The sequence below is a fragment of the Chiloscyllium punctatum genome, chromosome 11, assembly GCF_047496795.1.
Source record: "Chiloscyllium punctatum isolate Juve2018m chromosome 11, sChiPun1.3, whole genome shotgun sequence".
Classification (NCBI taxonomy): domain Eukaryota; kingdom Metazoa; phylum Chordata; class Chondrichthyes; order Orectolobiformes; family Hemiscylliidae; genus Chiloscyllium; species Chiloscyllium punctatum.
The window spans coordinates 87,390,426-87,403,918 of record NC_092749.1 but is presented as its reverse complement, the minus strand read 5'-3'; the positions used below and the strand labels follow the sequence as shown (position 1 = coordinate 87,403,918).

Sequence of the window (13,493 nt, the reverse complement as noted above, 5' to 3'; positions counted from 1 at the left end):
GGTCTGTTTCCATGCTGTACATCTCTATGACTCTATGATTGGGATCTCTTTTTGGGGCAGGAAAGAGTTGTTCAAGAGGGACGGGTTTCACCTAAACTGGAGGGGGACCAATATCCTGGTGGGGTGATTTGCTCGTGCTATTCGGGAACCTTTAAACTATTAAGGAGGCAGGGTGGGGGGATTCTAAGTAGTAGTGAGAATAGAAAGGCAAATGAGGATGGGATTTGAAAGCTAAAGAGAACAAGTTAATTAGACAAGGCAGACAAGAACAAATCAGGAGCAAGTTAACTCTGAAGAATTAAAGTACATTTATTTCAATGCAAGAGGAATGACAAGTAAGATGGATGAATTCAAGGGCATGTATGGAATCGTGGGATTGGGGCATCATAGCCATGAGGAGAAACATGGCTGAGTGGGGCTGGCAGCTCAATGTTCCAGGGTTTAGAGGCAATAAGAAGAATAGAAAGGGAGGCAAGAGAAGAGGGGAAATGACGTTTTTGATTCGGGATAAACATTATTGCTGCACCTAAAGGAGGATATTGCTGGGGGATTGCCAGTGTATGATAGCCTACCTGCAACTCTTTCACCCACCCCACCCACCACACCCCCCCCCCCCCCCCACCCCACCCCCAGTAGTCAGTGGGAAACTGGTGAGCAAATATGGAGAGAGATTGTAGATATTTGTAAGAATAATAGCATGATAATAGTGGAGGATTTTAACTTTCCAAACATTGACTCGAACTGCCATACTGTTAAGGGTTTGGATAGAGAGGAATTTGTTAAATGTGTTCAAGAAGATTTTCTTCATCAATATGTAGATGTACCTACTAGAGAAGGAACAAAACCTGACCTTCTCTTGGGAAATAAAGCATGGTTGGTGGGAAAGCACTCTGGGACCAGTGATCATGATTCTATTAGTTTTAAAATAGTTAGGTAAAGGATTGGCCTTGTATAAAAATTAAAGTTCTTCACTGGAATAAGGACAATTTTGACAGCATGAGACAGGAACTTTCAAAAGTTGATTAGAGTCGACTGTTTGCAGGTAAAGGGATGTGGGAGGTTTTCAAAAGTGAGATTACGAGCATTTAAAGGCAGTATGTTCCTGTTAAGGTGAAGGGTGAGCTGGTCTGAGAAGGGAACTATAGATGGATAAAGATATTGAAGCACTAGGGTGTAGGTTTGCTCGCTGAGCTGTAGGTTTGATATCCAGATGTTTCATTATCTGGCTAGGTAACATCATCAGTAGCGACCTCCAAGTGAAGCGAAGCTGTTGTCTCCTGCTTTCTATTTATATCTTTGTCCTGGATGGGATTCCTGGGGTTTGTGGTGATGTCATTTCCTGTTCGTTTTCTGACACCTTTGTCATCACAAAATGAAACAAGATAGAAGAGACATTTAAAATCATCAACAGCACCCTCACAGGCATAAAGTTCACCAAGGAGGAAGAAACCGACAACAAACTCACATTCCTGGATGTCACAGTCGAAAGAAAGGACAACGGAGAACTACAAACCCGCGTATACAGAAAACCGACAAATACTGACCAAATACTAAACTACACCAGCAACCATCCCAACACACACAAACAAAGCTGTATCAGAACACTATTCCAATGAGCCACCGCACACTGCAGCACAGACGAACTTCGGAAAACCGAGGAGAACCACCTATACAACGTATTCAAGAAGAACGGATACTCAAAAAATACAGTGCACAGATTCCTCAAGAACAAGCCATGACAAGCAGACCAAACACAGCCAGTAACCCTAACCACCTTACCATACATCAAAGAAGTTTCAGAAATGACAGCCAGACTACTAAGACCCCTCGGAATCCTAGTAGCACAAAAACCCACCAACACACTCAAACAAAAACTAACAAACTTAAAAGACCCAGTACAACCCATGGACAAAACCAATGCTGTCTACAAAATTCCATGCAAGGACTGCCACAAACACTACGTAGGACAAACAGGAAGAAAGTTAGCCACCAGGATACACGAACACTAGCTAGCCACACAAAAACACGACTCTCTCCTTCGTAGCCCTACGAAAAAAAACCCACCTGGGACAACACATCTAGCCTGGGACAGGCTAAGTAAAGACATGCCAGAGAATTCCTAGAGGCTTGGTACTCCAACCACAACGCCATAAACAAACACACAGATCTAGATGCCATCTATCAGCCCCTCAGAAAACGAACAGGAATTGACATCACCACAAACCCCATGAACCCCATCCAGGAGAAAGATATAAATAGAAAGCAGGAGACAACAGCTTCGCGTCACTTGGAGGTCGCCACTGATGTGTTACCTAGCCAGGTAATGAAACATCTGGATATCAAATCTACAGCTCAGCGAGCAAACCTACACCCTAAACCTCAACCTGAGCTACAAACCTTGCATATTGAAGCACTGATCAAGAAGGCATATCTTAGGAATAGGCCTTTGGGATCAAGTTGGCAGCATGGTGGCTCAGTGGTTAGCACAGTGCCGGGTTCAATTCCAGCCTTGGGCAACTGTCTGTGTAGAGTTTGCACATTGTCCCCTTGCCTGAGTGGATTTCTTCCAAGGATGTGCAGGCTAGGTCGATTAGCCATGGGAAAAAGCAGGGTTACAGGGATAGGGTAAAGAGATGGGTTTGGGAGGGATGCTGTTCAGAGGGTTGGTGTGGACTCGATGGGCTGAATATTATTTATAAAAACAATTTGCATGAGAACATCAGAGGCATGGTTAGCAAGTTTATGGATGACACCAAAATTGGTGGTATAGTGGACAGTGAAGAAGGTTATCTAAGATTACAAAGGGATCTTGATCAATTGAGCCAATGTGCTGAGGAGTGGTAGATGGAGTTTAATTTAGATACATGCGAGGTGTTGCATTTTGGTTAGACGAACAAGGGGGGATCTTCTTCAGTTAATCATAGGCCTTGGGTTGTGTTGTCGAACAGAGAGGTGTAGGGGTTCAGGTACATAATCCTTTGTAAGTTGCATCACAAGGTTGTTCAGAAGGCATTTAACATGCTTGCCTTCATTGCTTAGACCATTGAGTATAGGAGCTGGGACATCATGTCGCAGTTATACAGGAAGTTGGTGAGGCCACTTTTGGAGTACAGTGCACAGTTTTTGGTCATCCTACTATAGGGAGGATATGATTAAATTGGCGAGGGTTCAGAAAAGATTGACAAGGATGTTGCTGGGATTGGAGGGTTTGAGTTATGGGAAGAGACTGGATAGGTTGGGACTTTTTCACTGGAGCATTGGAGATTGAGGGGTGAAGTTAGAGAGGTTCATAAAATCATAAGGGACATAGATAAGGTAAATAGGAAAGTTATTTTCCCTAGGATAGGTGAGTTCAAAACTAGATGGCATATGTTTAAGATGCGAGGAGAAAGATTTAAAAAGGATCTGAGGAGCAACCATTTTACACACAAGGTGGTTTACATGTGGAATGAACTTCCAGAGGAAATGGTAGTTGCAAATATAGTTATAACATTTAAAAGACATTTGGATAGGTAGATGAAGGGTTTAGAGAATTTATGGGTCAAATGCAGGCAATTAGGGCTAGTTTAGTTTGAAAAACTTTGTTGTCCTGGACAAGTTGGACTGAAGGGTCTGTTGACATATTGCATGACTCTATTACTCTATAACAAAAAAAAATTGACCATAATATTTGGGGCTCACCGAGGGATACCTTCATTTGCAGTGGGCCATATGCAGAGGTCAGAGTTGGTGCAATCAGATCACACTTAAAAGTATCGGCAATCCAAATTCACGTGTGAATGCTGATTGGCTTTTGCGATTACCTTTGTGAAATGAATCGACTACATTCCTAATGTACATATTTTCTGCCACAATAAGGAGCAAAAAGCAGCCACCAAACCGAGCTTATATATACTCCAAGTAAAAACGTCCTTTTACCAAAATACTAAATCAGGAGTCATATTACAGCAAAACGTCCTCGTGAAAGCTTGTGATGGGCTTTTGAAGAGTAGAAACTACCTGCAACTCTTCAACTACAAATCAATCAGTCTGTCCTAAAAAAAGGACTTCCAGTCTGATAACTGCAGCTCTCGATTTGGACTCCATCATAAAAGCAAGGACACTAATAAATTGTATCCCCTGGTTTGTAGTCATTGCTAACTGAATGATCTCTTCGTGTTCCAAATTTGTACTTTTTTGTAAGTTTTTAAATGTGCTAGTGTTACAAGATTGATAGGAATGAATTTGGATTTTGATAGAAATATAGCTGTGAGTGTTTTGCTTTCCAATTTCAATCCACAGGGGTCTATTTGGCAACTACTGTAGAAATCCTGATCAGGATAAGGCTCCTTGGTGCTTCACAACTGACCCTTTGGTCCGATGGGAATATTGTAGGATTTCAAAGTGTGGTGCTTCACCATCTCAATCCCCCACTATAATTCCTGTACACGGAAGAAGCAGCGAGACCTTGCAAGTGACTGATGATCAACCAGGTAACTGGAGCTAACTTCACTGGGAGGAATAGACCTAGCCATCACAAAAATGCTACAATAATAAAGCATTGCAGCATGTGTAGAAAAGAGAATTAATCTAATCACATTTTAAACTGACCAACAGATCTGCTTAAATAATTAATTACAATGTATCAGGATTTTTTGTCTTGCAGTGCTGAGGCACACCTGCTTAGGCAAGATAAAATGAGAGACTTGAGGGCTGCATATTTAAAATTTCCCAATTAGTTCTGGTTGCCTACTGTTTTCATTGGGTCAGGAGCCATGGCGAGCTCTGACTGTCACTCCCTGGAAGTGATGTTGGTTTTGCAATTTAACTTCCCGCTGGGTGAGATCCTGAAGGCTCTGAGAAACTAGCCAAGTAAATTGGTTTATTGACTTTGAGGGAAGCCTTTAATGGAGTCTGGAAACTCTTGACAGATAAGTTTAAAAGGTCATTCTAATGCCTCCTCATATCCCCCCAGCTCTACTCCAAATTCTTCTGCATATGAAGCATCAATTGGTCCTGCCTCCACGCTTCAGGCTCACTGCCTTTATTCCTGATGAAGGGCTTTTGCCCGAAACGTCGATTTCACTGCTCGTTGGATGCTGCCTGAACTGCTGTGCTCTTCCAGCACCACTAATCCAGAATCTGGTTTCTAGCATCTGCAGTCATTGTTTTTACCTTGCCTCCTTTAGAAACCTATTCTTCTATGAATGAAATTATATTGATCGATTGTTGTAAATATATCACAATTAAAAGTTAGACTAAATTTAGGTGGTGCAATGAACCAGATGAGTCCATCACCTCAAATTCCAGTTGATTATGCGTGTGCATTGAATAGCAATTCCACTGTGTTTGCAGATGTAAATGTAAAGGAAAAATTTAATAACTTGGGTATTTAAGAAAACAATTAAACTTAAATTCTGTGTTATCTGTTGATACATTTTTTTCTTATATTAATTGTGTTTATTTATTATCTACTCCCATTTTTTGGGTTTTCCAAAACAATGCTTCATTTCCAAAGCATGTGGCCTCTACCATTGACTATCTTGACTTACCTTACAGCAGTGATTGTTTTTGGCTTTTCCTTTTGTTTACAATTTTCCTCCCTATGATAAATTAGTTCAGCATATGAGCTTAATCTGAAAATGTATAAATTTGAATTCAACACTTCCATACTGCTCTGACTTACAATTTTTAAAGTGAAAATACAAAATAGTTTATTTCATATTCTGTTGGGCTGTCAGCACATTTAAATTTACTTGTTTCAGTAATGCTGCAATGAAAAAGAGGGGTGTCTTTTTTTAAAAAATTATATTTTACCAGATTGCCAAGTAGGTAATGGAGTGACATATCGTGGAACAAGATCAACTACATCAAGTGGAAGAACATGCCAGCACTGGTCACTGATGTCACCCCACTTTCATATCATCTTCACTCCTGAATCACATCCTGATGATGGACTCGAGGGAAATGTGAGTTTTCTGTATGACCTGCAGGTTTTGTCAGAATTTTCACCACAAAACATTAGCATTAACTTTCTACCAGCAGCTCAGAGTCTTGAGATTGTATAATTAACTTCAACGAATTGTAATCTTAGTGGTTTGTTGCCACATTTTCTTTTGCCTTGGATCCATCAAGGAAAGCAGATGGTGGCAGTAAATTACCCTAACCATTTGTATAGACTGGATGGGTCAAAGGGCCATTTTCTATATTGTAATACTCTGAGTCAATGTCCCTATTCCTTAGATAAGTACTGTGTTACCATCAGAGCCTTTTATTCCTCATGAACTTCTCTTGAAAACATCAAATTTCTTAAACCTAATCTGTCCTTCATGGTGTCACAGTGTCCTTTGAATTATTTTAGAGATTTCAGCTTTAATGAAAATTGGGTCCTTTCAGAAAGCATATAAATGCATACAAAAATTGGAACTAATTGTGGTACCTTCTAGAACATTGGATAGCATTAGAAAGCATTGATTATTGGATAGCATTGACGGAAATTTGTGATTTCATTCTTAGACTAATTGGAAGGGATTGGAAGCTTTAAGCACGAGTTCTTTGCATGAACTGTCCATGCAGTTACGTTCTGGCTGCATTTCATCAATCACTGCATAATAACATTCATTTTTACTAGTCCATTGGTGAAAAGATTTCCAGATGCAGTGTTCATGACCATGATGTTCATATTTTCAAATGTGTCTCTGAACTAGTCATTTGGCAAATTCCCCTCCACTGTCAGTCAAAAATGTTGCTGGTGTCTCATGTATGATTCTTTTACATTTCTCCAAGGTCTGGATTTTACACTGCAGGTAAGATCTCACTCCTTAGCACAACTGTTGGGGACAGGCCCGCTTCTGCTTGGGTGATTCAATCCATTTTCATATTTTGGGCGATAGCCCTTCTGTTAATATGAGGTGAGACTTAAATCTAGCTTCTGGAAGATGCCCTCTCTCAGAGAGCTGCCAGACAATGGGAGGTTGGTAGCAATATCTAACTTGGTAACATAACTTGCACCTGAGTACAAATAACATCTTATTGAAGACAACGACCTCCTCTCATTAAGGTCTACTCGTGGTTTTCTGATCAAACTGCAAACCAAGTAGGACATCAGGTCTCATCCACTATTTCTGCAGAACTGAACGTCTTGTTCAGCCTATTTGTGAATGAATATGCATTGAGATTCAAAGCTGGTATAGGTTAAGTTTATACATCATTAATTCACTAGTTCAGCCACTTGTTAAAAGATAACATTGTTACAATATATATGTTTCATTTTTCTGTTCATTGGTAAAACCTGGCCTGTGTTTCTTTTATCTTAGATAGTGGTCAAAGTCCAACAAATTAACCATTGTATAGATTAAATTGACCATTTGTACATTTATGACGACTTGTAGAATAGTGACACTTGATTTTCATTCTTCCCATTAAGGCCATGAAAAAGAATAAATAGAACGTATGAACGTAGGAATTCAAAGTAGGAGTAAGCCATTTGGCTCCTCAAACATGTTCTGCTAATTCAAAAAAATACCGAGTTTTGAGAAGATTTGTAGCTCAGGTTGAGGTTTTGGATGTAGGTTTGCTCGCTGAGCTGAAAGGTTCATTTCCAGATGGTTTTGTTACCTTACTAGGTAACATCTTTAGTGACCTCGTGCGAAGCAACGCTGAAAAATCCTGCTTTCTATTTTATATGTTTCTATTTATATGTCCGCCAATTTCTCAGCAACAAACCCAAACAAGCAGACAAGACATGTCCAGAAACCCTAGCCACTCTCCCCTACATCAAAGAAATCTCAGAAATGACTGCCAAACTTCTCAAACCTCTTGGCGTCATGGTATCCCTCAAACCACTAACACACTAAAACAGCAGCTAATGAACTTGAAAGACCCTATACAGACAATGAGCAAAACTAATGTAATTTACAAAATACTGTGCAAGGACTGTAACAAACACTACATCGGACACAAAGGCAGAAAACTAGCCACCAGGATACATGAACACCAACTAGCCACAAAAAGACATGACCCTCTCTCATTAGTATCCTCACATACGGATGAGGATGGACACCACTTTGGCTGAGACAACACATCCATCCTAAGACAAGTCAAACAAAGACACGCAAGAGAATTCCTAGAAGCTTGGCGTTCCAACCGGAACTCTATCAACAAACACATCGAGTTAGACCCCATCTACCACCCCCTGAGAAAAGGAACAGGAAGTGACTTCGCCACAGGTAATGACATCACCACAGGTAATGACATCACCAACCCAAAGAAACCCAAACATATAAATAGAAAGCAGGAATTTTCAGCATTGCTTCGCATGAGGTCCACTGAGGATGTTACCTAGTATGGTAACTAAACATCTGGAAATGAGCCTTTCAGCTCAGCAAGCAAACCTACACTCAATAAAATACCTTACCCAGGCTACAACACCACAGAAACAATGTTCTTAACTATGACTGATAGCTAATTCATCTGGCGAGCATTTGATGTTTGTTACACTTGACTGAAATGTTTGGGCCCTAATCTCAGTTATTCTTTCTTTAAGCTGTCTTTGCCTCTCCCTTTTCTTTTAAGAGACACCCAAAAACCTACCTCTTTGACTCACATATGTGGCTTAGAGCCAGATATTGTCTGAGTACCTCCTTGTATAACACCAAGGGATGTTTTTACTGGCTTAAAAATGTTATGTAGTTACATCTTGGTGTTGTTATTTCAATACATTCTTTTTTAATTGCAGTATTGCAGAAATCCAGATGAAGACCCCAATGGTCCATGGTGTTATACAACAGATCCTCAAAAAAGACATGATTACTGTAATGATATTCCCATATGTGGTAAATTCTATTTTTGTATGCACTTTGCAAAATACAATTCCTAATATTGACAACTTACCTCTGCATAATACTGTTGCTTTAGTTTAAATTTAGTAATAGCAAATAATTAATGGTGTCATATACTTCCCCTGCAGACTAATAGCTGCAATCACAATTTATGCTGACTTTATTGATAGGACTTCTAGATCAGGCCCGTGCACTTCTCAAAAATGGGCAAATAGATGGCTCCTAACTTTATTCACATGGACACTAAGATTAGTGGAATAAGAGAAAGGAATTGGGCCGGGTTAGACAGATACTTAATCCATAAGAGAGTCAAGGGTTATAGGGGACTGGCAGGAAAGTGGAGTTAAAAGCATAATCAGATCAGCTATGATCTTATTGAATGGCAGAGCTCGAGGGGCTGAATGACCTGCTCCTAATTGTGTTTCTTAAGATCGTATGATCTTAGAGCAGTAAAGGTGTAATGGCATGAATGGTGGCAGGAGTACTGGTTTAGTAATGGCCAGGAAACACAGGTGTTGTGGACATTCAACCAAATTTACCAGCAGAATTACAGTTAATATTTTTGTCTATTTCTCGATCAGTGACCAGGGTGAGGGGTTGTTGGGCAAGATTCCAGGAATGAAGAGGAGAGAGAAATTGGATAACTATGCAGAAGACATATAGTCATGGAGAAGTAGCTTGGCCAGATCATGAGTTCTTCTTGGGATGAGGATAGAGAAAGTTCACAGGTTGAGGAGCAGATTACAGTGTTGTGGAAAATGATGTCTCATGGGGAGAGTGCAGGCCATTGGAGTTGGTGGCATCGAAGGGGAGTTTGCAGGCTTGTGGGAGATCACAGTGTCACTGGTGAGGTTGAATTTGGGTTAAGGGCAGATGACCAGGTCGAGATAGAGATCACATGTTCGTAGGGAGTTTTCATGGTTATAGAGAGATTGTGAATTGATGGGAGAGTGAAAATCGATGGGAATTGTGGGTTTGAGGCTGGTGATCCTAAGAAAATGGGAAGATCACAGATTGGGTGAAAATTGTAGATCATGAAAAATATGTGATTTTGGGAGAAACTGTGAAATCTAAACTCTCATTTGTCAGAGGATTTTGGATCATGGTTAGAGAGTGATTCAAATTATAAGTTGGCAAGATAACAAATTGGGGTAGAGTGGATTGGAGACTTTGAATCATGTAAACAGGTTTACTTATTGAGGTGGAGAGGATCTGATTGTTCTTGCCTCCATGGGAAATTTGATCCAGAATTGTTAAATCAATTGCGATTAGCATATTGAAATAACTGACATAACCACTGAGAGCAGGTTAGTCACTCTCCTTAAGGAATGAAGACAAGCTCATGGTGGGAGAAAGGTTTCAAGTATAAGAGCTAGACTGGTCACTTATAAAAAGAATTGTTAAAAAATCTTTAGAATATTCAAATAGTCCACTGAATTTGTGTTCCATGCATGTAAACACTGTGACTATGCTGAAGGAGATCAATATATTTATTGCTCAACATTATCTTAAAATAGACTTTAAGGAAATTGAGAGGACTATATTTTATTTTAAGTGTGCTTCCTTCTTATTGAAGAAAGTATTTGAGCATAAATTTCTCAAAACAATGTCTGTTTTATATGCTCCATAGAGTTTTGATTGATTGTCCTGGAACAATGAGATACCAAACCCAGTCAATGAACTAAAAACCAAATAGTTAGGGGATCATATTCTCAATGTGGGCTGACAGCTTAATACCGGGACAAATTCTGAGTCCCAATACCTTCCCTGCTTGCATGTGTTCTACAGATTGAAATGGTTTAATCAGTCAGCAGGTGAGCTCAACAGCCAGTTAGAGGCACTGAGCACCTTGAGGAAGCAAAAGCTGCCTTTTTGGAATCTGTCGCATGTAGGGGGCTGCCAGTGCCTTGCCAATTACAGTAAGAAGTTCATGGAGGTGAAATTAGGAGACAGCTGTCTTGAAATTCAAAATAAGGGCAATAGCTGGCCCCACATCTGCTTTCAAGATAACTGAAGAGCTATTTATTGGGCATTGTGGTGAGAAATTTAAGGGGAGGCAATAATCTAGTAGTATTATCACTATTAATCCAGAAACTCAGCAAGTGCTTGGGGACCTGTGTTCAATCCCACCATGGCAGATGGTGGAATTTGAATTAATTTAAAAGAAAACTGGAATTAAGAATCATGGTGACCATGAAACCAATGTTGATTGTCGGTAAAACTCTTTGGGGCCTTCAGGGAAGGAAATCTGTCATCCACACCTGGTCTATATGTGACTCCAGACCACAGCAATGTGGCTGACTCTCAACTGCCATCTGAAATGGCCTAGCAGGCCACTCAGTTCAAGGGCGACTAGAAATGGGTAATAAATGCTAGCCAGACGCATGCACCTCACGAGGGAGTTTTTTTTAAAAAGGCATCTGTGCACTTATAGACTGGGTTTACTGGAAAACCAGTGAAGATTGCATTCAGTAACAGATAGGGTCCTTAAGGAACTTAAATGGCCATTAATTGGTAACGAATATGTTCCAAGCCTTTGGAACTTTGAAACTTACCCACCCATGTCAGTAACATTCATGCCACACAAGTCCAACAGTGACCATCTCCACATTTCTCTGATCAATAAATGTACAATCATTGAATATTCCCCCATCATCAATATCCTGAGGGGTTACCATTGAACTGAAGCTTATCTGAAACATAAAAATACAATGGCTACAAAAGCATCTTGCATCCCTTTGCTTCCCTAAGGTCAGAAGACCACCTGCATGTCAAGAGTATGATGGCATTTTCTCTATTTATGTGGAAGAATGTAACTCCAACAGCACTCAAGAAGCTCAACACTATCAGGGAAAGATTTGTCCACTTTAACTGGTGTTCCATCCACAAACTTAAGCATTCACTTGCTTCACCACCAGTGGCAATATTATGTACCAACTGCAAGATAAACTGCAGCTATTTTCTATGGTTTCTTTGACAATAACTTCCAAACCTGCAACCTCTACTAACTACAAGGAAAAGGCCAATAGCATAAGAAAAGCACCACTTGTAAATAAGGGAGCCCCTGTATTTTGTCATGACTCACTGGGATAGTGCACTTGAAATCAAGCCCCACAGTCCTGGATTTTCCTCTAAAGTTAAAGATTTTAAAATAAGTATGCAAGATTCCTCAATGTATCTGATATTCAGATCAGGTTGATAGAAAGCACACAGCAGGTTTCTGTACATAGCAAGAAGTGTTATTCATTATAAAATATCAGATTCTAGCTACAGATAAACTGTTTTAAACCATTGGCATATAACATTACCAATTAAAACTCTAATTCTCTTATTAACTCCCCGAACACAAACACACACACACATGCAGAAAGGGAAAAGAAAACACATGGACAAAGAGGAAACTCTGGAAAAACAGTTCAGCAGTCTTTGTTTCTAAGTTCTGTTGAGATGGTTTTTGCTGATCTAAAAATTTCCTCTTGGCTTTCCTTTTCCAAATGTTTTCCCTGGTTTGCTAAAGGCATAGGTGGCTGGTTCACTTATGAAATTGCCTCTGATTTATCAATTGAAAGTAATGACTAACAGCAACTGCTGAAGAAAAGATTAACTGGTTTTCTCCACGTTTAAAGTAAGTTTTGACTGCAGAGAACAGAGAGACTACTTCCAATTTATTGGAAATCAAATTCTTTCTCTGTGTCTTCTCCACCTCAAGATGTTCAGTTACCTAAAAACCAAATACAAGGCCTTTGTCATCAATAATTGATAGCAGCCATCGGGTCCATGGGCCAATCAATTTCTTGATACCACCAGCTGCATCTGTACCCAGAACCCCATCAGCTTCAATTGTTGCTTGGTCAAATAGCTGTACAAACAGAATGCATTTCAGAAAGGTCCTTGTTTTTCAAAGCATGCAGCAGTCCTTTGAAGCATTCATTTAAAAATAGCTCTGACTCATTTTGGTCCACAATCTTCCAAAATGCAAAAGTAAAAAGACATTGTCCTAACTTGTTTCTATCCTTAAAGAAATCAAGCATCATTTTAAATGTTTGTTTCAGTAGAAGATATGCGATACACAAACAACAAAACAGCCATACAGTCTTGCATTTTTTAAACCTTTAACCTTTCTCAGCATATTCCATTTGGACTAATGCATCTGTAATTGCATTATCTTTTATGGGAATATGAATAATCTTTACATTAACTGGTTATAATTAAAAACTCCATTTGAATTGTCTTGATTTCTGATTGTTAAACTTCTCAGTGAGGGCTAGTGGATTATGATTAGTGTAATTGACATTTTCATGTTTCCTTCTCAAAGTGTTGAAGACCCAACAACAATTTCAAAGTGTCTTTTTCTACTAATAATGTGCAGTTCTAATCTTCTAATAATGTGCAGTTTCTTAGATAAATACTCCACTCCAGGAAGATGTGTACTCCTCCAAATTTCTGCTAAAGTTCACACACTCCTAAAATCCTAATGATTTCTCATTTAGTTCTAGGAACAGGGAAATCTGTTCAAGCTTTCACTTTCACCTTAATGATATTTGTCATTATCCAACAATATGTCAGAACTAGTTTATTCTTGCATTCGAGAAATCACTTTTGGGAAAATTTATTACTAAATTACAAAATTGCTATACTATAATTGTTCAAACACATCTTCAGCTTATCTCATAT

The 13,493-nt window shown here is 39.5% G+C and overlaps 1 protein-coding gene across 1 annotated transcript in view; it reads left to right on the top strand.

Annotated features, from left to right (window-relative positions):
- Positions 1–13,493, top strand: part of LOC140483167 (plasminogen-like) — a 109,601-nt gene that overhangs the window by 73,379 nt on the left and 22,729 nt on the right. Inside the window, exons 9-11 of the mRNA XM_072581194.1 lie at positions 4,282–4,472; positions 5,800–5,948; positions 8,717–8,813. Of these exons, the coding sequence (XP_072437295.1) occupies positions 4,282–4,472; positions 5,800–5,948; positions 8,717–8,813 (437 nt within the window). The remainder of the gene's footprint in view (positions 1–4,281; positions 4,473–5,799; positions 5,949–8,716; positions 8,814–13,493) is intronic.